General features: G+C 44.5%; 1 protein-coding gene across 3 annotated transcripts in view; it reads left to right on the forward strand.

Annotated features, from left to right (window-relative positions):
- cadpsa (Ca2+-dependent activator protein for secretion a) overlaps positions 1–27784 on the forward strand; it is a 130249-nt gene extending 102465 nt beyond the window's left edge. For all 3 annotated transcript variants that reach the window (XM_079341817.1, XM_079341818.1, XM_079341819.1), the window contains 2 exons: positions 24601–24705; positions 25196–27784. In XM_079341817.1, the coding sequence (XP_079197943.1) occupies positions 24601–24705; positions 25196–25366 (276 nt within the window). In that variant the 3' untranslated portion in view covers positions 25367–27784. The remainder of the gene's footprint in view (positions 1–24600; positions 24706–25195) is intronic.
- The last annotated feature ends 103 nt before the right edge of the window (positions 27785–27887 follow it).

Below are 27887 nucleotides of genomic sequence, written 5' to 3' on the forward strand. Positions count from 1 at the left end.
CACTACTCAAAGAAACACTTTACTTCACGGTTAATATCAGTGAAAGTTTGACTGATGTCGGGCGGCAGCATCCTTCAGTCTGTAGGGTCTTTGGTTGGGATCCTGTCTGTTTGCTGGAAGGCTGCCCCGAGCACTGCAGATGTGCCCTTGAGCAAGGCATGGCACCCCTGTGTGACATGTGTGTGTGAGAGAAGAACATCGCTCAAAAAAATCTCCCCTCAGGGATGAATCTCGCCAACCCAGTGGACGTTTTTAAGACGTGCTTTGTGTCGTTAGCGAACCCTTTCTGATGCGTTGAATATCGCTGGGCGCTCTCACCGCATGGTCGATACGTTCTCGTAATGGACTGACATTACGACAGTGACAACATCTCGTCTTTTTGGGCTCTTTGCGAGTCACTTTGTGAAACTGCCTAAGCATCAGTGTCCTTCTTTAAAGTAATCAGCTAAAGCTGTAATCAACAGTCCCGTGATGCCTCGGTTCCATGCCAGGAGGTCGAGCAGCACCAAAAACAATCAGTAAATCTTTAAGCCTCACTGCCGAGGGTCAGACTCTCTAAAACTGCATGCGTCTGGGCGGAGTTTCATGGTGAGCCGCTGCTCTCTTCCTCCTTTAAAAACGTCGCACTCGTTTGTCCGCGCTGATCCGCTCCGCTTCCTTTTGTTTGTCGTGGTGTTTGTGTGCTGACCTGGAGGAGGAGTAATCCTCCGCCGTCAGCGACAACGACAGTTAATCAGCTGCAAAAGAGGCACAAAAGATCAGTTTGTAACGTGGCTTAGCTCCGTGTTCACTCACAGCCACCCACCACACGGTCTTCATGCATTTCCTTTAGTTTTAAACGTAGAAACAAGCGGCCTCGACGCCTGCTACCTGAAGAACTTGAGCTGTCAGGAAGTCGTGGATTACTCTGAGGAAAGATGGAGCTGGTGGTGTCGAATGTTTTATTGAACTTTTTACAGGCATGGTACGTGGCATTAGCTAATATAGCAACCCCTAGCTTACACAAAACATGCAGGCAAACTTTAGTTTCAAGTGAACCCAAACTAAAGCAGCAGGTCAAAGAGGAAAACTATAAGGAAGATAAACACATCGAAGATATTACAAAGAATGCTCATCACAGCAGAGGCAGGAATACCTGTAAAAGATGATCCTATCAGAGATGACATCCACCCGTATTTATTCATAAGGAGCTGGTATGTTTGAGGGGAAACGACGTCTTTGTGCATCATGAGTAAACCCCGACGACACTCCACCGACTGATCTGGACACAAATGCAGAATTTATGAAAAGCTGTTTTTTCACTTCCTGATTCAAAGATCAGGATCCAGCTTGGCCTGGTGTAGTGCAGACTGACCATACCAGGTCATGCTATGTGCTCCTGTCCACTGCAGGAAGCAAAGAGAGGCAGGCCGCTCACCAACCATCGCCCACTTTACACTTTAACATGGATTTCTTTCATTTCCAAAATGTCCGGGACACTGTGTGTCTGGTCCTGAAGGACTCCAAACAATGCTTAAACTAAAGTGTCTGCACAGTAATCTGGAAGATGAGGATAAGATGAAGGGTAATCTTTGATCTCCAAGCACACAAGATCCCACAAACATGTTTTCTTTGACTGTGAGCTGACATTAAGTCTCCACTCTTTAAAAAGTCCTTCATGTCCTCGTCTCGTTTTGTTGTTGGACTTGGGAAATCACCTGATCCGGACACTTCCCCTCCCTCCTTCTTTCATCTTTCATCTGCACCTCCAAATCTGATTTTGAGCACATCCATATTGGATGTAGTTTTTTTTTTTTTACCAGTCTGAAAACAAAAAGCCACATGAGATCCTTTTTTCCCCAATCTGATTCGAAGCTCATACGCAGGAGGTTTTTCCAATGCGATTCAAATCTGATTCTTTCAGAGCCGATTCAATCTGAACGCTTCAGTTTGAGCGATCGGATTCTGAACGGGTCTGAACTAAGCCTTAGGCCTTGTCCTGCCCCCTCCGTCTAGCAAAAAACTTACGTACACACGACCTCGTTTTCAGAAAAAACTTCATCCACACCTGACTGCAGAAGTGCGTTTTTAGGCATCTAGAACATATAAAAATGACAATATCTTTAATTATTCTGAAAGTGCAACTTATCCTGAAAAAAGCTGCAAAAGATTTCACATGCAACACATTTTTTGAGATTTATTGAAGTATAAAGAGAGAATAGACCTGTGATTATTATAGGCTTTGAAAGGTTAAGCACATTCATACTGTTTCTGAATGTAAACACAGGTCGCATATGTACGAACATACTTTGTCGCGGACAGTGACGATTCGAAAAGCGAAACCCCGGTTATTGACGTCCACGTGCAAACGCATAAACGGAGAATTCACAAATCTTCACTTTGGTCGGAGGTTTTTAAAAGCTTCCGTAATCTGCGTTTTCGTGTGGATGAGAGGCCGAAACTTAGAAAGATATCTTTGTTTTGTGAGATACTCGGCTACGTGTGGACGGGGCCTCAGTTCCTCAGCTCTTCTCATCAAACAGCATTCTTTAGGAGGCTCTTTCTGCCCTCGTCTCCCTCACTTTGAGATTCGTCAGCGAGATACAAACGCTCTTTCTTGAGGTCTGAATGTTATAAACCACTTTAAGGATTGATCCTGTAACAACAGCTCGCTGCCTGTGTGTTGGGTCTCTGCACACTGAGCAGCAGACAGGCCGGCTACCTGCCCGTGCCGTTGTGTTGAATCAAGGCCTGGAGGTGTGAGCCGTCTCCTGTGCTCTCCGTCTGCCTTCGACCTGACGGGAGGCGACAGAGAGGTGTCCGCTGCTCCACGTTTGCTGCTTCGTTCTGCATGGTGACCTCGGCCATGTATCCTCTCTTCCCGTCTCACTGGGACGTCTCTTTGTTGTCATTCTGGATCAGTTCTCCCCGCGGCGGCGCCCGCGCCCGTGAAGGTGTCTCCGGCTGCACTCTGCCGCTCTGTTGTGCTTTTCTTGTCACTCCGCCCTTTTTTATCTCCCACTCTCCCACTCTGTGTCTTTTTATCTTCCGTGTCCTATTTTAACCTCGATCGGGTCAGATGGATTATACTTGTTGTTTCTTTGCAATGAAAAAGTCCGAGAGAAATGTCAAAGATTTAACCAATCAATCCTTACTTGTATGCACCCCGTTCATAAAATATCATATAAAAAAAGAGCAGGTCTGACCGTCCCTTTGCTGTTTTTATTTAAAGCTCCAGCACGAAGAAGCAGGAGAAAGAAAGAGACGTCCTTTGTTTTTTAAGGGGGCGTCGGTGGCCTAGTGGTTTGTGTACGGAGGCTGCGGTTCTCTAGTGGTGGTCCCGGGTTCAGGTCTGACCTGTGGTTCTTTGACTGACACACAGCCTGTCCCTAGTTTTAGAGTTAAATCCTCTTCAACTTCTTCTTTTTAAGCCGAGACAAAAAAACCTAAAATGTAAATTAAACGTGACCATCAAAGCAGCTTTATAAAGTAAACATGAAAAAGTCAAGATGAAATGAAAAGTAAAAGCTGGTGAGAGGGAGGGGGGGAGAGGGGGGGGGGGGGGAGAGAGAGAGAGAGAGGGCGAGATAGAGAGAGGGGGTAGAGAGAAAGAGGGGGGGGGGGTCTCTGTGTTCCAGGTCTCTCTGCAGTCTAAGCCTACAGCAGGATAAGTGGGAGGTGGTCCGAGTCCTGACTTCAAGCTTCCTCACACAGGAAAGTCTGAATGAAGTGAAGCAGTCGATGTCCGCCTGTCGGACTCTGACTGACCATGATTGAACGGAGAGACGATCGATTATTGAAGACTTTAGGTACAACATGCAGAGTGTCTCTGTACATGCAGACGTCAAATCGCCTCAATGCAACAGTCCATGAGCCTCCACAAGTATGAGTGTGTGTGTGTGTGAGTGTGTGTGTGTGTATGTGTGTGTGTAGGGTGGGGGTGTCTTCTTCTTAAAATAAGGTCAGGATGGATTCCCCCCTAATCTTTGCTTTGTTAGCCCCCCCCCCCTCCCCTCTTGGTGGGCTGCTGACTTAATTTATTTATCTGTTTTGTCGGTTTCCTCTGGTGAGGATTACAAGCCGTGTCCCATACACGCTCACAATGAGGCAGCTCGTTACATGGACACACCGTCTTATCGCCGCTGCCTAAGCCGGGCTCCTTTCCTCAAACTGCATTCCACCTTACTGTTCCTGTTACACAGCAACACAGCATGTTGTAAAGTTCATCATTTATGAAGCCATCTGATGTTTAAAGTTAAAGTGTGAGAAGGTTCTTAAGTAACAGTATTTTTTATCTGTATTGGATGTGCTGTATTATTCTCTATGCTGCGTTGTCGTATGGTGGATGTATTTAACACACTTACATGTTTATATCTTCAGAGCTCGAAGTTTATTAACCCAGATCAAGACGATATCAAGACATTTAGGGATCGAGACCATTAATATCACAGAAAAATCCTCATTTAGTCCGTAACACCAGGGAGGCTGCAGTTAAAAATGAACCTACAAATAAATGAAGATATTCGTTCTTATAGAAAGCCATCGATCAGTGATGGTATTGATTGGTGTTAATTTTAATGTACAGGCGTCGGTCCAGTCTGGGACCGATCCAGAGCCGAAACCGAGAACTACAACACTGAGCTGTAACGCCACAGAATTATTCTGAAATTGACTTATAATTAATAATGAAACTAAAACTGAAACAAGGGACAAACAACACTGACCGAACACCAAAAAACAAACAACAAAGACTGAACACCAAAAGACAAACAACACTGACTGAACACCAAAAAACAAACAACAAAGACTGAACACCAAAAAACAAATGACTGAACACCAAAAAACAAACAACAAAGACTGAACACCAAAAAACAAACAACAAAGACTGAACACCAAAAAACAAACAACACTGACTGAACACCAAAAAACAAACAACAAAGACTGAACACCAAAAACAAACACAAAGACTGAACACCAAAAAACAAACAACAAAGACTGAACACCAGAAAACAAACAACAAAGACTGAACACCAAAAACAAACAAAGTGCTCTGAAAACAATTTCTTGATGGCTGGAACATTTAAACCCATTATCTTTTTGAAGAGCGGAGAGTTATTGTCTGCTGTTTTGATGACCCGGCAGGGCGCATGTCTTTATGCCGTTTGACGAGATTAAATATTTCACTGGGAAATAATACAGAGTGAAAGAACATCGAATGTCTGAACGCGCTAAAAGTCGAGATTATGTTTCTAATCCCGTCAACGCTTTAAAGTGCTTTAAGCGTGTTTCATTTCACACATCCCTGCCACATCTGAAGAAGTCACCGCCCGCTGAAAAGAATAGAAACAGTCTGACCCTTGTTTTCCAAAAAACAGAAACATGAAGCCAGTGCAGAAGTGTAAAGTCCTGCAGTTCATCGAGTGTCCACTAGAGGCCGGCTGCAGGAACACAGGAAGTCGTGTACGTGTCTCCGTTTTGATTTTTTAAACATTACGTGTTATAGTTCGGCGTGCAGCTGATGTGATTGACAGGTAGGCGCCACGTAACGCTTCGTCAGGAAGCTCTCAGCCTGTCGTTAGATCGACTGAAAGTTTGAGGCAGCATGTCCAGCATGGCGGCGGCGGCTGCTGCTGCAGCTGAGCCTCCTGCAGGAACAGATGGCTGACGTCACTCCGGCTTCAAACATTAATATTCAGTCTGAGGTCACATGCTCAGTGAAGACACTCTGCATGCGCCTCTCAGTAATTAATGTTCCTTAAGCATGTTTAGCCTGGTTTTCCTCCACAGGAAATAAGCCTGAGGTGTTGTTTCATTGTAATTGGGGGGTTATGACATACATCTTCCTTAAGATGCCTTCTTATATCAGCCGCCGTAAGAAGATTATTTCATAATTTCCAAATATGTGTCAACAGTCCGGACTTGGCGCCTGCTACGACAGCAGACGGGTCCATATGTGAGCGCATAATCTTAAACAAACAACAGCGTCTCAAGACATGAATGATAATCGGAGACATATTAAAAGTGATAATACCCGTGTTCTGACATAGATTGGCGGGTAGGGGGGCTTGTCAAAGGAAGAGCTTTTTAATTGATATTTGACCCATTTTTCTGGTTGGGGGGGGGTCAGCGGGGAGGGGGGGGGGGGGGGGGGGGGCTTTCAACTGTTTATTTATGCTCCTCTTTAAACACAGAACGTGTTGTCAGTGTTTAAATCAGATTCACTTTATGCTGCTTCTCAAACTACAATCCCACCGATCCAGTCGCTCTGAAGGCAGGTGTTGTGATGAAACGTGAGAGGTGGCTGTTGTGCAGTTACGTTTGTTTTTTGACCTGTGTGTGCCTCAGGTCATGTCTATGTTAAACAGATTACATGCGACAACAGTTTGAATCCACTTTGAGTTAAACCCCCCACCCCCCCCACACACACCCCCCCAATGAAAACAGAACATCTTTGAAAAATGTTTTCTACAGTGGGTACATTTTTTAAACATTATTTATTCATTGCCGTACAAACAGAACAATTAAAGCAAACAGTTTTTTTTAATCAGTGTTCTCAGGTTTATTTTAGGGTCGATTTGGTCAATAAAAAATATTACACTCTTATAATAAAATCATGACAGCCTCGGCCCACCAGCCCGATACGTCCATGCACCCGGCGTACGATGGGAGATTTTTAATTTGACTTGAAGTACATGACATGTCACACATGGGTTTAACTCGTCATGTTAAAGGAAGGTGGTTATACACACATCATGTGGGCAAAGGGTGATTATCAACGTTTAAACAAATGGGCTTCTTCCGTTATCGATCTTTTTTCTTCTTCATCTGGACGCAGCTAGCCTCGTGGTCTCTAACATACAGAGGCCAGAGTCCTAAACAGGGAGCCTGGGTCCAAGTCTGACCGATGGTCCCCCCCACCCCCCCTCTCTGGGTGTTTCCACACACATGCACAAACACAGTGCCTATCGGTCTACTGCTGTACAAATCTATGTACTGTATATTCCAGTTTGTATCAAACACATCACCTGAAGAGGACCTGTAGTTGTAACATTTAGTTTAATAATCTTTGTACGTTATCCAGTAAATGCACGGGCTGTCTATTTTTTTGTTTTTGACGTCGCAGTTGTTTGCAGCCAGAGAGGAACATTTTGGTAGAGCAGGGTGGACATGAGTTAACAGTTTGTTCCACAGCGACAGATGATCCTTATTGTTTCAGTAAAGGTGGGACCATCATTTGTAAAGGTAGAGGTATCTTAATTGTTTGTTTTTGTGCGATCACTTGTCTTGTCGGTTTAAGGCAAACGTTGATGTGAGATTAAATTATGACAGATGTACACTTCAGAGGGTGACGAGGTCAGAGGGGGAAAAATCAATTCCTGGATTGAAGCTTCCACACGTCACTGTTGGATAGAACAGGTAGGATAGGTTATACAGCAGTCAAACACCTTTTACATGTTCAATGTAAACATTACATAAGAAATGACATACCTAGTAATCCCAGTTCTGTGTGGCACATCTCCTCGTGGGTTTAAACTGTCTTCCTGCAGGAAGATTCTGCTTTACCTGCATGTGGAGTTTGAACTCCTGCGAGCTCCCTGCACCATGTCAGAAACCTCAGCGTGCAGGGATGTTTGTGAAGTACAGAGCCTCAGCCCACGGCTCGCACTGCCCACCGCCGCTGCTCACTCGATAACCGAGGAGTCGTTTCATTCAAAGCAGAACTCCACCAGCTCTATTTCTTTATAACATGTAGTCTGCTTTGTATCCCAGCTCGTGTGGAGCGATGGAGTAGCTGCTTGCAATACAAAATGAACGGCGGGTACATTTTCTGTTCCATCAGGTTGTATGCTGTGAGTGAAGGTGGAGGGAGTCATACCGCTGCTCGTCTAAAAACAGGTTTTGACCGCACCGGAAAAAGGAAGCATGTTTTTTAGATTGAAAGTATTTAAAGTGTGTTTTATACATGTTTGAATACATTCAGACTCGTCTTTCACTGAAATAGGTGAAATAAGATTTGAGAACTGAACAGTTGAAGCCGTTTTTTTTCAAACCCATTCATTTAGCTTGGCTTTTACCTCCAGCTGTGTTTTATCCCAACAGCAGAACTTTTACTTTTGTTTAGAGTTTTAACTGATTTTTAAATTTGCTTTTACGTTTCTTTATGACGTTTGGATTAAATGTTTTGTGCTCAGTTTACCGTACAGCACTTTGGTACAACTGTTATAAATCAGTCCCTCCAGGATTTCACAGACTTTATGGGGGATTGTTGAGGCCTAACATGCCTGAATTCGGGGCAGCGTTTCCAATAAATTGCATTGCCTGTTGCAATGTTTTTAACTGTTTTTTTTTTTTGCAATTAAATTGCGGCAGGAAGCAAAAATGATTTTTTTTCATGTCAATTATTTTCATGCACACACTTTGATGTGATTGAGTGATATTTTAACCTGAGTAGAGTGATTTACTTTGTGAAGCCTATTCATCCGCCTCACTCAGTGACGTCTCACTCTCACATACGTACGCGAGCTCTTTCCTCTTTTCAGAAAGGCGCTGTTGACTTCCTGTTTGCTCATTTCAGTATGTCTGATATTCCCTGTTATATTTTATATCTTCCTACAGATCGTATCTTGTACCCTGATCGTCTGTGCTCTGTGTCTGCTGGGTTAAAAAACCATCTCAAATATTAAACATGCAGTAAAAAGTGACGGAGCAGTGTCAGCTACACAGCGGCACATTGTCAACAAACGGTTGTCATGGAGACAGGACGGACCTGCAGCGCTTCATGCTCACTCTCCTGAGTGCAGATAAACAGGAAGTGAGTTCTGTCCGTGGTCACTAAACTTTGGTGACGTATAGCTCGCCGTTTTCGCGGAGGACTACTCTGATTGGTTAAAGTTGCGGGGAAAATTATTTTGATTGTTCAAATTTGCAGAAAAGTCGCTGGTGATTGGACAAAATTGCAAGGTCGCCCAGAAATCACGGGGATTGGTTGAATTTGCATGAATTATTGCTGATAGCAACATCGTGACTTCCTGGAGGGACTGATAAATGTGCTATATCAATAAAGTTGAAATTAGTGATGACAGAAAATAAGCCATCCAGCGCTCACCTCTCACTGACAGGTTGTTAGTTTTTGTTTTCACTGCAGTCAATATGTCGCATCATCACTGACTGTGTTTTTAATGAAGTTTCAGAGAGATGTTTTGGTCACCTTGAATATGCATTAGGATTACTTCTAACTCCTGCTCCAGTTGGTGAGTTTTTTGTGTTAGATGAAAAGCGATGTATGCACGTTTTTGTGTACGTGGTTTGGAAATAGGCAGAATTTAATTTGGCCCCTCTGCACCCTCCCTCCCTCCCTCCGTGGTTTAGTCTTGAAAGAGGGGCTGAAGAGGCTCGGATTAAGACAGATGTGCTTAAATGATACTGAAGGGGGGACTTAGTGCAGCACAGACTGAGGATCATTGATTAAAAAAAGCCATGTCTTTAGCCTGAGCCAAATCCAGCCCGGCACTGATACACCACAGCATGATGACCAACATGTCAGCCAGCAGCAGGAATAAGAGAGCAGGGAGATGCTGCTCCACAGCCAGTGGAGCCTGGAGCCTCCTCTCCCCCTTTCCCCATCCCTCCCACCCTTGGCTGGAGTTGCAGATACTGGGATTACACAGGTCAATTATACACTTAATCTGCCTTCGCCCGGAGGGGATTAGGAGGGCGGCTCATTGATTGATTTGAAGTATTTCCGTTGACCTTGGGTAGTTATCAGATTCCCAAGCGTGGCGAAATTGCACTTCTGTGTGACGAAAGTTAAAGTACTTTTTAATCGCTGCTTCTGCTGCTGCCGCCGCCGCCGCCGCCGCCTCGCTCCGCTTACCAACTGCTGCGCGGCTGTGACGGAGCAGAGCCGGGCCAGAGGTCAGATCGAGCGGCAGATTGGGAAACTTGTACTTGGTTCACGGCGGGTGGGTTTGTGTGGAGGGTCGGAGGAGAATACCAGCAGCGGTGAAGCTGCTGCTATACCACTTGGCTGTCTGGGGACGCTTCACCACTTTGCAGGCTCTGGTCATGAACTGCCCGTCGGCCCCCCGGCCACGCCAAGTGAACAATTTAATCAACACTGAGCGCAGTTGGCACGCAAACTTAACTCCCTCAGCATGTCTCTCTGGGTTTCACCAGAGCACAAGATGCTTTTCTCTTTTTTTTAATTTAACTTTAAAAACAGAAAAAGTGAAAATAAAAATCACACATTTGGGAAAATATTGAGGACTTATTTTTTTCTATTGACATTTAGAGTTTGTGATGCCAAGAAATTAGTAATACATATGATCGAGAGTTTTTAAGAATAAGGAATGGATTTATTTATTTGATTTGATCCAAATATAAATAAGTCAGAATGAATGATGTATTCAGAGCTGGTTCATATTATTTACATAAGATTATGATGATTACTGTAGTTGAGAAATGTTCTCTACATGCTATGTGAGTGAAAGAAACAGCTGTTAGCGGCCAATCATAAAGAAGCAGCTCCTCAGTGTATTAAAATGATCAAACCAGGCGTGATGGTTAGTGTGCGCCCCGTGGCTGGACAACCCGGGTTTGAATCCCACATGTGGCTCTCTCTCTCTCTCTCTCTCTCTCTCTCTCTCTCTCTCTCTCTCTCTCTCTCTCTCTCTCTCTCTCTCTCTCTCTCTCTCTCTCTCTCTCTCTCTCTCTCTCTCTCTCTCTCTCGTCCTGCTGCTAAATAAAGGCAGAAAGAAGCTCCACAATTAACCTAAAAAAAAAAAGTAAAAAATATAAAACATTTATTTAAAACATAAAAGTCATTTCTGAACACTGATGATTGGATCTGATAACTTTGACTGATGTAACATTAACAACATTACATGTCAGGTTTCTCTGCGGCGGCGGCTCTTTTTGGTTTTTCAACAACAACAACATGACGGCTGTGGTGTCATTTTGTTTTTCATGCCGGGCTCTAATCTCTTTTAAGGTTGACGTCAAATCACTGTAAAAGGATTACCAGACTGATAAGGAGGAAAATCATGGTTCTAACTGTGGGTCACAACAATAATAATAATAATAATAATAATGATAAAAGACAGAAAAAAAAAAGGCCAGCCGGGTGGGATACGTTACATGGACTGTGTTCAAAACATTGTTGTGAAAAGGTTTCACTTCCGTTTAATGAAGTCCGTATAAGCAGCTTAGAGTCCGTGATAATTACTGAGCGAGAGCATTTTGTGTTCCTGCTTCATTTCTTTGGGCTCTAAATCCTCCGTCAGCATTCCCAGCGCCGTGTTGCCGGGAGGAAACGCTAAGGACACTAAAGCCACAATCATCCCGAAGGCCGGGAGGGAAATACAAGTTTAATGGAGACTTCTCCTTTGTCGGGTCCTGCTTGCTTTTATTGATGAGGGCCGGCGGGGTGAATTGATTGAGGACACACATGTCATCTCTCAGGTCTCTATCACCCTTTCACAGCCCCCCCCCCCCTTCCTCCTCCCCCCCCCATCCCTCTCTCCCTCCGCCTGGTTAAAAAGGAGGTACGGTGGCATTTGTTTGATTAACTTGTCTGACAAAAGTGACAGCTGCTCACGGGCGTATGTGGATGAGTGGCCCAGTGCCGCTCCCTCTTTGTACATCTGTCAGAGCCGGAGCGGGGCGAGCGGGGTGAAAAGAGACAAATTGGACCCAAAAAGAAGGCCATTCACCTTCCCCAGACCCCCCTCTGACGCTCCGCCCCTCCATCCCATTCAGGTGCTCGGCGGGACCCTCAAGTGCTTGCTGGCTTATTCCATTTTCACTCCCCCTATTGAGTTCCCTGAGCCCAAAAGTGTTTTAGCCCTCTTTTTTCCTTCCCTCAATCCACCCCTAAGCGGCTCTTTGTAAGTAGAATGGCTCACTTTTCTCAGGGCCCGAAGCTGGCGGCTTTTTTTCTCCTTTTATTGTCCACCGCAGAGCTTTTCTGTCGCTCTTTGTATGTTTACTCAATGACTGGTCTCTGACCGTAATTCCAACTGTTTGGTTCCTCACAACATGGCCCCTCCACTCCCCACTCCTCCCCCCCCCTCCTCCTCCCCCAGCCGAACACACACCCATCCCTCCTCTAAACCAGCGTGTTTTTATAAAGTTGCCTCTTATTTTAGTCTCTCTTGTCCATCGAGCTGACACTTTGGGGAGAAGGAGAAGTGTGTTTTGTAAGAGAGCCAGATTGTGGGCCTGAAAAGAAACCGCGACGCGAGATAAACATTTACCTTTCTCCTGCGACGCTACGCCCGGGTAAAAAACTGCCATCCCTGGTTTCTTAGCGCTCCTTTCTTTGTAACCAGCTGCCCGACTGAAATGCCCACTGAACCCGTCGTCCCAGCTGTGCTCAGGCTGCGGTCAACGGTCAGCCGCGGCTCGCCTTTTGTGTCATCGGCACAATCGGAACAGTTTGAGGCCTGTGAGCTTGTTGAGGCCAGAACTTTACTTTCAGAGCCCTTCTGCTTCTTCCTCCTCCACTAACGAGCCCACTTCCTTATGAAAAGACGAAAACACAGAGAGAGAGAGAGAGAGAGGATGACAAGAAGATCTTGTGCAAGATGCCGAGCCCCGTTGAGCTGTGGTGAAAAGCTTCTTTCTTGTCCGTCCACTCTGAGGCGGACGCGTCTGAAAACATGTTTATGTGTCGAATGATTCACACTTATATCTGAAGAGTTAGAATACAGTACATTCATTACAATACAGCCTGTTTCCAAGTCAGCTTTTAAATTAACCAAACAACACACACACACACACACAGGGTCAGGGTCTCACACACCCACAAACCGCACAACTCACTCCAACCTGTTTGTCATAAGGCGTCATCGCCACCTGATCTTTGATCTGCATCATGTGCATGTGTGTTCATACAGTTTACACACACTTAAGTTATTGGCTCGTGTGAACGTGCTGCTGTACATTCCTCCGTCTGTGAGATGAATAACGGATCATCTTATTTTAACCACGCTCGTCCTTTAGTCCAAACACAAGAACAACATATTTACCTCCAACAGTTCTAACAGTCTGCTGCAGCAAGCAGACTGAGCGCTGTCATGAGGCCCTTTAGGGAGGTATCCTACTGTCAATGCAAAATCTGGGCCACTGCTATGGGGGGGCCTTACTGGTCTTACTGGTCTGGGGCCCCAAGCATGTTGCCTGTTGACAAGGAGCGCCTCTGACCTCCAAAACATGGTGAACATTTCCTGACTGCTTGTGTCCTAAAAAAAAAGTTCCCCCCCCATTCTTCGTTCTTGCTCACCCATTAAAACTTTACTGTTCATATTTTAGCATTTCAAGTTTTTTTTACACCATTTAGCACGATTAGCTTTAGCACGATTGGCAGAGAAGACGTTCACAGGGGGAAAGCTGCAGAATCACTGATATTATTCGAAGGGCCGGGACAATCAAATCAACCTTTATCTATCTGGAGACACTTTCCAAAAAGATCAAGACTTCACTCTTTTTTTTAAATATTTCTTCCAAACACCCAGAATCCACAGTGAGTGCAGCACAAAGTTTCAGTGGCGAGGATTAACTGCCTTCTTATAGGAGGAAACCTGGAGTGGACTCAGACTCCTGCTGCATAGTGTAGCGTTCATTTGACGACACCTGAAGTGTGTGACGAGCTGCGCTGACACATGAGGGGTCGTACACGTCGGGGGAAAACAGAAAAGTCAGCGCCGTGATGTCGCTGCCATCTTCCTGCTGAGAGTCTTTAACTTCAGCATCCACGCTCTTTGTGGTGCGACGATCAGGGAGGAAAAGCTACGTTCATGCACGTTAGTGTAGACGTGGCCTCGAGGGATGACATCATCCAGGACGAGATGCTGAGTCCCATTATCCTCCTGTGAAAAGGCTCATTTGTTCTCTGAGGGTCAAGCTTAGTCCTGCTGGAAGGTGACAAGGTAAGTTTGAGAGCGTGGAGGGGAGGAGGGGGGGGAGCTGAGTGGTTTTGGTGCAGAGTTCTGGGCAGGGGGAGGGGCTCCTGACCCACCGGGTGAGTTACTATGGTAATTGAGTGTGGTCACCAATGGGCCCCCACTGCTGAGCTGGTCAGTGGGACTAGAATGGGCCAGCGGTGGGCTCTGAAAGGAAGAGCAGGTAGGATTAGACGAGCCCTTTGTGCAAAGTGCATAATGTCTTGCAGTCAGATTTAAAGGCCCCCCTGAACTACACCAGCCTTATCCCTATTTGCCTCCTCGCTTGTGCATGTGTGTGTGTGTGTGTGTGTGTGTGTGTGTGTGTGTTTGGACTGTGTGTGCATTCAGTGTGTTTGAAAGAAAAAGTAGTGTAGCTTTATGGCACTCAGCGGCTTTCATAAGGAAGCCTGTCACTTGGTATTAGTGTTGCCGCACCAGCAATCATCATTCCATGCCTCCTGCTAATTGCAGACACAGCTGGGTCCCAGCAGGACATGCTCGCCCTCTCTCTCTCTCTCTCTCTCTCTCTCTCTCTCACACACACACACACACGGCTTACATACACAGCCTTAGTGTAGCAATGACAATACAGACTTTTTAATCTCTTCTGCATTGAGTTGAGGCTCAGACATCCACACCAAGTGGTCAGCTAAGTGGTCGATGGTGAACAAGAGGATTCCATTCAACAGCTATGACTTCTGATCATCTTTCTCATGCTAAATTCAGCCATCAATGTGATGATGAATTAATGTGGAATATGTGCAGCCTTCAGTGGGAGTGGGTTTTTAATGCAGCTCATGATGCATTGGTGACATCTTTTAATTACAGTATATACAACGTCTTGATTTCATAATTTGTGTAAAGTAATGTGCACACTTTAGATATCTACTGAGTGAAATGATGACGCTCTCTTCCTGTGTGATCATGAAGGAAACCTGCTGTGTTGAAGCTTCTCTGACAACAATGCAGCAGCCAGTATGTCCTCCTTCTAACTTTAGATTCTGCTCCTGAATGCTCTGGATTTGATTGGACCAGAGAAGGTAGGCGGGGCTTTGAAGGCCGTTTTGGACGCCCCTGGGTTTGCCAGATATGAGAGCAGTTATCAGGTCAACAGGTGTTGCAGCGATGGAAGCGGGCAGTGGAACTGCTTCAGATAGAAGTGATTGTACCCGAGCTAAAAAGCCTCTGCATGTTTCTAATAAGCTCCAGCAGCAGAAAGCTGCTCAAACTAGGATCAATGTTGGAGATGCTTTTGAAACATGGAGAGAGGTTAGAACGCAGAAAGCTTTACAGACCCATGCAGAGCTGGCTAAACACTGAAGCTACAGTGTTCACCACATGCAGAGCTGGCTAAACACTGAAGCTACAATGTCCACCACATGCAGAGCTGGCTAAACACTGAAGCTACAGTGTCCACCACATGCAGAGCTGGCTAAACACTGAAGCTACAGTGTCCACCACATGCAGAGCTGGCTAAACACTGAAGCTACAATGTCCACCACATGCAGAGCTGGCTAAACACTGAAGCTACAATGTCCACCACATGCAGAGCTGGCTAAACACTGAAGCTACAGTGTCTGCATAGATATAAGTACAGTAGAGGTTGTCAGATCAGGACTTTCCCATAGAAAGCTACACATTTACACACTAAATACACATTTAGTATTCATGTTTCTATTTGGACCGTTGTTATTTCTCTTTGTTTACGGACATTTAGGAAGTGACCCTGAAGGCGTGATGAATGCGTGTGCTGGTCTTCAATAAACGTAACCATGGGCCTAAATATTCATGGCCATTTGTGTTACAAGTGATGTTCAGGTAATTTCACAACGATGGAAAAGCTGTTGTGTTCAACCAATAAGCAGTAAATGTTAAATTTGCCACCTCTCTGTCTTCACCAACAACACTCAGTGTAGCTGTTGTTGTCTCTTTGTGTACAATAATATTAACATGAGGAATAATGCATGATGTCATTGTTCACTCTTTAGAAGCTGAAGCAGATTTAAGGTGGAAACAGAACAAACAGGTGTTTGTGTTTATCCCCGGCATGGAGGACAATGAGACCTGAAACGTGGCTGATTGCTCCGCTCACAGTGACTTGAGGATTAGCGAAGGTTTACTGTATAGACTCGGGGTCATTAGCATGCTAATAGGTTAGTTCATTAGACGCTGCTATTTTCCGAGTGTGGGAGGTAAAGTGGTCAACCGTCGAATACACAACTTCCACTTCTACATTTCAGGACTTGTACTGACTATCATTCACCATAATGATAATAATCCTTTTCAGTATATCCACCAGTTAAATAGTGTAACCTTTACTCCGACTACAACCATGATCTTCTGATATCTGCCTTCACGTTCTCACTTTGACCCGACGAGAAGGAAAAACTGAAAACAAGCGTGAACGTGCAGAGAAGCAGAAACTCCCCGTGGCCGGGTGTTGACTCCTATTCAGAGAAGATGACACTTAAACATTTCCATTTCATTTCAAACCATTGAGTCAAAGGATAAGTCGATGACGAGCCCAACAGTCAACGTCATGCTGTCGTCATCGCGTCCCTGCAGGAAAACGATGACGTGTTGAGATATTTCACATTTAAGAAAAGCATGCTTGTGACTTTTCTTCTTTTTTTTCATGAAAGCTTCAGTCCGCTCACAAACCTTTCGTATGACCCAATGAAACATATTCAATTACTGACCTAAACAAATCAAATTAAACGGAACGAGAAAATGCCGTGCAGACGTCAGAACAAGCAACAAATGACACGCTAATCTGAACAGTAGAATCCAACGTCAACGTGTTGTCAGTCGTAATCCTTCATAACAGGTACTGTGGTGTGGAAGTGTTCTTAATTTTGAAAGCACACACACACACACACACACACACACACACACAGGAGCAGCGGTAGAGGCAGAAAGAGGCAGAGTCCCAGGTTGCTTGTAATCCCCGTGTACCCCCTGGAGCGAGGTGAGGCCCCTCCTCAGCTTCAACATTCCTGGCTCTCAGCAGCACAAAAGCTCCTGAGCCGCCTCACAAAAGAGGGCCTCTGACCTAACAAATCAGTTGGCTTTTTGGGGGTTTTTGTGTTAGTGTGTGTGTGTGTGTGTGTGTGTGTGTGTGTAAATATGCTTTTCTTTTCTTATTAGCCCCTGTTACTAGAATGCAATTTAAAAGCATCTTTATCCAACGTTTAATGGAGACCAGGGCCTGCTTACACTTCATTTCTGTTCCATAATGTACCGATAGGTGTGGGACAGAGCTGAGATTGGAGGCCTTTTCTAGGCATTAAAACATTTTTTTTTTAAAAATGGATGAATTTGAAATTGATAATTTGCTAATTGTAGTTCAGGGTACGTTTTCCCAATTAATGGGCGAGTGCTTTAAATCTTGGTCACATGCATTGACGGACCTGTCGCTTCCTGTACATAAAAGAGACAAATCTTTGGTTTGGATGGACATATAACTAATCAGTTGATGTGTGGGATGACACACCGACACGCTATAATGACCGTAATCAATTCTACATGTACTTGGACTTATTCACAGTAGCAATGAACGAGTGCACACACACACACAGTGGTGAGGGTCATGTAGGTGTCATCACCCTGCAGCCCTGTGAAAAACATTACTAAATGTCTCCTGCTGCGTTCACACATCGACTCACTCACGAACATTTGGGGAAGTTTGCAGGAGTTTTGTGCATGTGTGAAAACACCAATTATCTGTTCAGTCTAAGTTGCCATTTATTGATCCATACAGTTTGCAAGGCGGGCAAATCTCAACACAGTTGCACAGAAGTCATGCGCGCAACCGAGAGGTCACATAGTCTCAGGAGACAAGTTTCGATCCTGACGTTGCGTCATGTTAATGTGATTAGAAGACATTGGTACATAGTGATTCTTATTATTAGCTTTCTTCTTCTTATTTTCAACAGCTGCCCTCAGATCACAGTGAAATCTGTCTCCTGATATGTGCACATCGCACTCCTGCTTGAAGTCAAAGGTTTTGTGTGTCTTTTGCCCCTTTTGATGTAAAAAGGCCAGTTTCCACTCATTACGCCAACAGTAAATATATGCAAAAGGGTCACAAAAGAGGTGAGTGAGTAGGTGGATGGGAAGTGTGTGTGTGTGTGTGGGGGGGGGGGGGGGTGTGCCATTTTTTGCATCAAATCCTGCTGGTAGCAGTTCCTAACCCCTGCTGAGCGCCATGTGAAGACTTGGGTGTGAACGCTGGCTTCAAGGCGAGGTTTGTGTGTGTAAGTGTGTCGATGGGTGGGTGGGGGGGGGGGGGGGGGGGGGGGGGCGGTGGTTCTAGTGGGATGGGTGGGTTGGTGTCAGATGGGGGCAGGAGGTCGTACTGTCTCCCAGCTCTCGCTCGAAGGGGGATGGAACGGCAGATGTATATTTCTGTATGTGGGAGTGTGTGTGTGTGTGTGTGTGTGTGTTTTTGTGTGGTGTTCTGCAGGGCGTGCATGTCGCCTGTGTATAGGTAGGGGTTCATCAGCATGTCAGGAGGTGGCAAAACACATAAATGGGAGCACGCACACACACACACACAGATTACGCAGTTGAAGGGATGGGAGCATTTCCTTCAGATGGAACTCGTTAGAATGTCACAGATTTGATCTCTGTCTCGTTATGGCATTATGTATTCAGAGCAATATTACGCTTGTTTTGGCTGTTAGCGAGCGCTAGCCCCCTGCTGATCCCCAAGCAGCCCTAAAAAAAAAAAAATGAAAAAAAAAGAGCTTGGATGAATTTGTCGGTTCTGATTAAATTTCTTTTGTTGGTTCCTGCCAAGCCGAACAAAGCATGAGGGGCCATCACTGTTCTTTTGAGGAGCCCATCACACGTCATCGTGGCTTCAAACTTTCTCAAAATGTGAACGCTGCCACGTCCTAATCCAGCCCTGAAGGACTGTGTGTCGGGCTTTTTTTAAGGGGAAAAATGCAGCTTTCACGCCACGCTATGCGGAAGTGGACAGAGTTGAGGAACTTTGAAAGTTGGTGAAAATATCGATACAGAAATACGTGTGAAGAGTACCATTTGGAAGAGAAGAAGGAAGAGTCTGGGCACAAAAAAAAAAAAAAAAAGCCTTCTTGTTAGGAGTGTAAGTGGGTCATTTAATAAACTTGGTGAAACACGAGGAGGAAAAGTTTGAAAATCAAAGACTTTATTGGCGGCTGTGTCCTATAATTTCGATAAAAGCCAACAAGACCCGAGTGGAGAACGGAGAACGTCATTTGGATTTGAACTTTTTTGTCATACATCTTGGTTTTATTGGTAACTGTGAATGTCTCCGCTGCACTTTGCAATAAAATGTCAGGAAATCACAAAAAAACGTCACACATACAAGTTAATTTTAACAACGACCATCATCAGCTGGTATGGCAACTCTCATCTCAGTCAACTTGAAGTCCTACAGTCAGTCACTCAGGAGCTGTGTTGTTACTTTCACTTATTTCCCCAGTGAAATGTAAACTCACTCAGAGCTGGAGCAGGTATGGTGACTGCTCGGTTCATTTGGACTGAGACGCAGTGACACCCATCCAGGCTCATGGGTGCTGGGTGAGGAGCAGTTTGAGCAAAGTGTGAACTCAAGAGGAGGCGACAGTGTAACCAATAAGGATGTGCAGTAAGACTACGTCCTTAGCGCTACAGGGGCGACTTCAATCGGTACGTTTACGTGCAGTTGGAAAAAGTCCATTCATCGTGTAAGTCCAGTTAAGACTGGAGTTTAAAGTGCAGGTAAATTGTAAAAAGTCAAATGTGTCAAACACACCTGGATAACGTGTTTGAGCTTCGATTTACTCTATGTATCAGTGTTTTCACCACACAACCTGTTGAGTAGCCCAATCTGGACCCATGGATCGACTTTAACTGGGCATGTAAATGTCACTGCCTCAGTAAACTTTAAAGAGTTTATGTTGCTGTCAGTACGCCATGACGTCCGTTCTGCAAATATTGGCCTCATTTAGATTCAAAAACACAACACACCTTTGGGAGCTGCTGCCATGGCAACCTATCAGCTGACTATAAGGTGTGTAAATGCATAATCTCGCCCTTCCAAAAACCAATATGGCGTCTGTCAAAATGCCAACTCAAGCTTTCCCAATAATAACCCCCCACCCAAAAAAACCAACAAAAAAACAGTTGATGACCTTTGGCGACTTCTTCTTCTTACTGTCTCTTATTTATAGGTTTAAACAATTCCAGTCAGAAGTGACTGGCTGATAGTTTTCTAACAAATTAAAGGTTAACAGAGTTACATTTTGATGTTGAGCATTTTTATGAAAAAAAGAAAGAAGGGGGAAGCGAGTAGGACACAAGCTTTCAGAAAGCAGAGAGCGGAGGTCGTGCATCACGTACGGTAAGCTCCCGGTCGGTTCAAACAGCTGTGGAAGTGAACAGCTGTGTAGTGATTGTGCATACATTGAGAAGCCTCTCTCTCATTACTCTCCTAAGAAGATGCTTCTCCTCAAGATGACTCCAAGATAATTCCCTCCAGGAGGACCGAAGCGTAATCATCCTGTGGTTACATCAGAAGGAAGTGAATGACTGATTGATCCATGAAGACGTCGTCATGGTGGATGTGGAGATTAACACAGTCACTGGGATTATTCTTAATTCAAGACTTTCTAAATTTTATCAAATCTCAAAAATAATCTTCACAACACAAACGGGGACACATGACTCAGCTGGACTCCTGCGTGTCTAATCACGAGTGCCTGGTTTTCGAGTGTAGAGCAGGTTATCTCTTTCAACAGCCAATCAGCTTGTAGCTGAGTCTTCTAGTGAAGTTAGACTGATGGAGGATCGCCGTGTGCATCCGTATGACTTAATCTGTATTTGTCCCTGAAAATTAGCTCCTCCCACTTTGTGTTTATCAAGGAACAAACACTTTATTGTCCAATGATAGGAATGTGTCCTTGACAATGTGCTGCACACACTAAGCTGCTCAACAAGATCAAATAAACAAACGCAATCTGCATCCAAACACAGAACGCTAAATGGACTTTAGCTTGTATTTTTCTTCTCTCGTCTTCTGACGGCTCAAAGCACTTTTAAACTGCAGGTCACACACACACACACACACACACACACACACACTGTACCTAACCACGTTCATACAACACCAACAGAGCAAAGGGAACAACTCAGGGTTAAGTGTCTTGCCCAAGGACATAACGGATATGTTGCTGCAGGAGCTGGGAATCGAACCTCCAACTTTCTGGTTGAGAGACGACCGACTCCACCCACTGAGCCACGTCACACTTTACTAATGTTGCACAAGATCCAAATAAAATCACGAAATAAACACGCGAGAAGGATGACACTCACACTTTTGATCTTTTGATCGAGGCGGGGACAGATTTCAGATTTCAGATTTTAGCCGAGCTGTGTAAACTTATCCAAGAAGTCACATTTATGCTGATCCACCATCGGAGGAGGTGACGGAGGTGTAACGGGGGAACGAGCTGGCAGAGTGTAACATTTGATCCTGCGAGGCGGAGCGGTGCCGCGTGTGTGTTTGCACGACTAAGTGTGTGTGTGTGTGTGGAGCGCCCGCTGTGTGCTCACACACCTTGCCTCTTTTGCTTCCTCTCACTGTTCTGCAACTTGCATTCACACACTGTGACGGCATTAACACACCGTTACAGATGCAGTGAATAAAAAAGGTTGAAATGAACTTTGTGCAGCAGATAATCAGCCTGTCAGCGGTTTTAGATTCACTTTAAGTTGCTGACGTTAGCGTTGTCCTGTTAGTTCATTTCTTTGTTTTTCGACTGATGTAATACTAAGCTGGCATAGAAAAGATCTGAAAGGTGATGAAAATCACAGCCACTATGTTTACATAAGATGTCCCTGTCAGACCTCCAAAATGCCAGTCATGGCAGCGAGAAGACTGGTGACATAACCGCCACGACTTTTTGTACAAAATGAAGAGGAGTAAAGCGGAAAACCACACAAAATGGCTGCTGCAAAAAAAAATGGCTGCAGATGGGAGCTGTGTGGCACGGTGTAAAGTCTTAGTTAAAAAAAAAAAAAGAAGTGATGGAGAAGGAGGATGATGGGAAGAGGGAGAGCAGCCAGTCAGTGGATCAGTCACTCCAGGCCTGGCCTCTCGACGGGTGGTTGTGCTCGGGGCGAGATCACAGGCCTGCTGCCACGCCGAAGCCTTCACAGGCACACAGCGACAGATAGGAAGTTTCTGGCACCAGGTCGCCTCACTGATTCACCCCGGCTCAGCCTTCTTCTCTTTCACCCAACGTTCTGCCGCCGGAGCCTGACCTACATGTAGACCTGCTCGCTTTCTCGTCTTACAGCCACCGTAGGTCCAGAGATTGGGCCGACTTTTAGCAGCTTTTTGTACGTGCAAATCGATCAATAATCAGAGATGATTTTGATGCACCATAATGATTCCCAGTTAGAGGAAACACACACAGCTACGTTACATCTCGAATGCTGCCAAATCTACTGTTTTTGTAGACTCAAGGCTCGTGTCTTCAATGTTTGCACAAAAAGGTTTTTGACGAATGAAATGGTGTTGTGTGGCGTGCAGCTGCTCACGGTGATCGCATTTATAATCCAGCGTCTGCACGAGATGGATCACCATCAGTGAAAGACGGAAACACGTATCCTGTTTGAAGAATCAAGCTAATCAGATGATTAAACTGACAACACTGATAATAAAACTCTTCTAATCGATGGATCACGGACGATCAGTTTCATTTCTGATTCTCCTCTTCCATGTTTTTTTTTTATTTTTCACATTTCAGCCCAGCTTTGAAGCAGCAGTATTACTGTCGTCATTATTTTATTTATCATATAATGAAAAGGCTCAGAAACTATGCAGTGCTACCTGGATTTATTTTTTCCGGGTCTCGTTTCTTTATAATAATTGATTCATGTTCGATGTTTTGTGACGCTCTCTTGTGTTACTTTGGGTCTATAAAGGTCTATCTTAATTTTACTTTCAAACAGTACGGACAACAGATCCTATATATTCTTAAGTCTGCTACAAAGACTGTTTACCTTTCAAGGATTAACCCTTACACGACTTAGAAATGACCCCATGGCATCAAATCTGTCAGCAGCACACACTCACAGAGACACACTTCCACCCCCTTCCTCTTCCCAGCCCCCTCCTTTCTGCTGTGACCCTGACTGTTGAAAGTCAGCTTCTATTAGTATCAGCCCGCGCTCATCATTATCCATCAATTAGACTGGCAACAGCCCGGGCCCACAGAGAAACATCTGCAGCCTTTCGGCTGTTTGTGCGTGGCTGCTGTGCTCGGTGTTCCTCGCAGAGGTCACTGTTTGAAGACGACCAGTCGACAGAGAGCAGTCGCTAAAACTCAGGCGTTCTGCTTGTAACACCTTTGTGTACGACAAGATGCACTCCTGTGCTCCATGGAGATACACGAGTGCAAACCGTAGCTTGTATAAAAGATGGCTTTTGAAGCCCGTTGATGGCGGTCGCCATGTTGGAAATGCTGTCTAACACAAACTTTTAACTGAGGCGGAGTCTTCAGCCCCGTGATGAGCAGCTACGACGTTTGCAGTTTGAGCTCCTGTGATCAGTTAAACACACACATCCCTCGTCAAACAATGCGTAGACAAACCTCGAAGATGATTGAGTACGAGGAGAGGCAAAGTATTTTAGAAAACCTTTGCAAATTTGATTTATTGAAGAAAAAAAACATGTTTTTGGCTTCCTCCTGTAAAACATTTTAAACACGTTAGCAGTAAGAGGTAACATTCCCTTAACGAGGTCAGAGCCGTCTCTGCATGTTCTGACTGTCGGCATGCTTATTGGGCTCATCGTAGTTCTTTTATTGACTCCACTCAGTACTTCAACAACAGGCTTTTTCAAACATGCAATGTGATTTCTGATTACTTAATCAGCGACATGCAAAAGACTTGTCAGCCTTATTACTCTAGATAAAACTGCTGAGCATTGCTGGTTTCATATGATAGAGTAATTAAAAAAAAAAAAAAAACGAGAGAGAGACTCAATGCAGACGTCAAGAAAAGACAAAAAAAAAGCTGCTACAAACTCACCACATCACTGACATCTACACGATTTCTATCATGGACTTTGAAGTGCTCCGGGCAGAACATGTCGCTGTGCACCGACAGCACAATAAGCAGTGCTCTTTGTTAGGTTACTATTATCTGATGCCTCATTGGCTGATCTTTCTGGAGCCCACGATCCAGATTTAAATAGACCCCTAGCCTGTGGGAATATCCGATGGGTTGAAGAGACTGCTTCCTAATCTTGGGTCCCAGGAAAGACTGCAGCAACAAGAAGAGCGCCGGCTCTGCATGATGTGTCAATTTCTCGTGGCTTGATGAGGCCGTGCGACCGACATGACATGAACATCTCAGATTAGAGACGTCTTTCTGCCGAGGATCTGTTTGTCAGCTTTGCCCCTCTGGCCTCATCCTCGGTGATGGACAAGGAAACTCAGCCAGGATTACACACTGCAGGGATGACATGACATGCTCTTTGTGCCAAATACAACGTGAGCAAAGTGGATATATTTCAGACATCTCCCGGGCTGTGGATCATATTTTAGTTTTAATAATCATTTTGTTGATGTGTTTGTCATCAAGCGTTTATTGAATCGAACATCAGATGATGAAACCTTCTTTGTTCTTGTGTCTCCTTCAGCAATGGTACACCAGCACGATGAACCTTCTTGGAACGTGGCTGACTGACCGCATGGACCTGCAGCTTCATGTTTATCAGCTGAAGATTCTCATCAGGGTTGTCAAGGTGAGAACCTCTGCACACTCCACTCGACATTCTGCATTTGAATCTGATGCCTGCAGCAATCTCTCTATCGGAGCCGATCAGTACCAGTGTCCTAACGAACCATCAAACAAAGATCAGCTGCTTGAGTATTTGCACCAAAATATGGGAAAGTAAGGAAGCATACGAGCTTTAACAAAAACTCAGGGTTTGTCCACAAAAAATAGTTTCCTAACTCTTTCCAAGTGAAATAACAAAAGATGTGATTAAAAACTTTTTATTGCATCAAAGGCAGTCTGAAAAAACAATGCATCATATGTTAATCAAATAACAAACCTTTCTACAGCAGACCCAGAGAAAAAAACATGGTTTTCTTCCAGTGAAAGAACTGAAAAATATATCAATGTACTTAACCTAAAAATGATCTGTCAAAAAGCCGTCTTCCTCTACAAACCTGTGAATTTGTTTTTTTCATAACCTTCACCAACGATATCTCTCTGTTGATTTGTTCCAGAAAAAGTACCGTGACTTCCGTCTTCAAGGGGTGCTGGACTCCACGTTAAACAGTAAGATGTACGACACAGTGAGGAACCGACTGACCTTGGAGGAAGCCACGGCCTCAGTGAGAGAAGGAGGGATGCAAGGCATTTCCATGAGAGACAGCGACGAAGACGACGATAACTAGAACAAAGTGACTGAAAATCACGAGCATGTCGAAGCTTGTCAGGAGTGTGAGCGGTGTACTGCCTGAGAAACCCATGCAGCCTTCCCCTGAGGTCAAACACACTGGCCAAACATCCAACGTGTTCCCTCCATCCTTTGCTTTGTCACTTTTATTCCTGTAAGAGTCCATCATTTCCATCTGTGAAATGTGTTTTTGTCGATAATGTAACTTGCACGATGCAAGGCTTCCACATCAACGTTTCGGGGTTTGACATTTCCAATGTAGGCTCACCGAGCTTTGATCCCTCTATTCTAACTAACACTCCAAAAACGCCCACTTCTACAGGAGGTAGGGTTGGATTGATTGGTAATGACGTCGTCCATCATCATTGGATGAGAGTCATCGACCATTTGCAGTAAAGACCTCTTCAAAAGTTTCCAACGTTGGTACGCCGAAGAGGTTTCGCCAACCAATGAAGGTAGTCGCCAACAGAGCAGCCATCACTCTGAGGTCGTGCACCTTCATCTCATGCTCAATGTCTCCACCACTTTTCTACCGCAGTCCATCAATGGTTTGTGGTCATTTTTTTAAAAGTTTACAGCCTTTCATCCTGTTGCTTATGTATAATCTGTTGGATGCAAAAATGACACAGTACATAGAATTTGCCATCGTTCAGTCAGGACATCATCGTCTACCAATTCGGTCAAGGTCCTAAAGCTCTAACCTTACGTCGATCTGCACCGATTGCTTTCTCTTGAAGTAGGAACAAAAATGTGTCGAGAGCATCATTAAGATTTGAGACGAGCACAAATGTGACAATGATCACTCACCATGTGTAGCAGCCTTATAAATGACGAATAATAAAGGCAGGAGATTGCATCAAAATAAGGTTAATCAATGGAAGGCATGCAAAATACTTTGTTGTAGCTCCTTGTGTCCACAGTCTTTGTACTGGAGCTTCTCTGTCGCTCGTTGCTCAGTTTTCTTCCACACGTAAAAAGGTTCATCTACTGTTCGGATAGCAGCCTCCTTTAGCCAGTTCAAGAGAATTACTACAAAAACAGTCAAATGCTTCCCGCCTCAAGACTATTCTTCCAAGTAAATAATAGAAACAAGTGTTTCACATATTAGCCTGAAAACTAAAACTATATCAGCTGTTGATGGTTCAACAGATCCAAATGAATTATCTTTCGTTTTCTCTTTGGTACGGGGTCAAAACAGCTTTAAGAGCCTGTGTCCAAGAACTTCCTTTTTTTGCATTCCCATTCCCAATTGTCAATACAAAACCAATGCTGTTCATCGTTTTCAGTGCTCCACGGGCAACTGGACTTGGTTGAGGATCTTGGGGACTTCTCCTTTGAAAGGCTTCTTCAGTTCTAAACTAACGGGTGGACGAAGCCACAAATTGGCTCAGCTAACGACTTTCATGCCAGTCATCCTTGAGCATTAGCATGCTAACGATACCACAGTGGCTTTAGCCACTTTTCCACCAAGTGGTTCAGTTCGGTTCATCTCAGTACGTCACGCATTTTATGGCGTTTCCACAGACTAAAGCCGGGAAAGATCCTCAAATTACCGACCTGTACCGCCCTACTTTGGGACCCTTCTGTTGGGGAACCAGGTATATCAAGCCGACCCTTAAAGGTGGAGTTAAATACTGCAGTCTGTTGATTGGTCAAAAGGAACGTCCCTTCCTGTGCGACAGCTGCAAACTCAACCCTGCCGTGTTTAAAGACGCAGTCGACTGCGCTGCCAGTGCAAAAAAAAACAAAAAACGGCGTTAATGGACACTGGCCCTTAAACTACAAAAGACATCGGACCTTTTTAAAGTATCTCCTGATTTTGACGAGCAATATGATCTTTTTTTAATTTATGTTTATGAACAATCTTGTTTAATTTGTGTTCTGCTTCTGTTGGTGCTGCTACTATGTGTGGTGTATAGCTATGATTGGTCACTCAGCACGTCCTGTTTAAACAATAAAAAAAACTGTCTATTTAGAGTGATTGGCTGTAACATGATGTCACAGGAACGGCTTTCATTTGTCCCACGGTTACTTTGCCCAAGAAGTCTCCGACAGTCACAGAAGCTAATCAAGCTTCGTCAAAGATTTCTCTGCGCTGTGCAAAGAGTGGATGATTTTAGTGAACATGATTCTGCAGATTAACCTTCACACGTGTTATTGTCACATGGAGATCAACTCCATCTTGTCCAACACAAAATGTCCTCTTTGCTCATGTCTTCTCACTTGGTTATGAAAATAGTGTTGAGTCCGATGAGGTCTTGATATGTCTTGGTTTTAGCCGTTGTGTAGCACAAATTCAACTGAGTGGTTGTTTTGCAGGAAGCAGATTGTAACGCTGTTAAACTGTATTGTTTATTAACTGCCCTCGCTGTTATAATAAATAGGGTGGAAAATAAAAATAGTGAATCTGTCAGAACATGCAATATAATCCAGTGACACTACTACATACTTCAAAATGTGTGGTTGAACAGATTTTACACACTTTAACCTTCATGAAGGGAGAAGTGATTTCAGGACTG

Source organism: Symphodus melops, assembly GCF_947650265.1.
Source record: "Symphodus melops genome assembly, chromosome: 4".
Classification (NCBI taxonomy): Eukaryota; Metazoa; Chordata; class Actinopteri; order Labriformes; family Labridae; genus Symphodus; species Symphodus melops.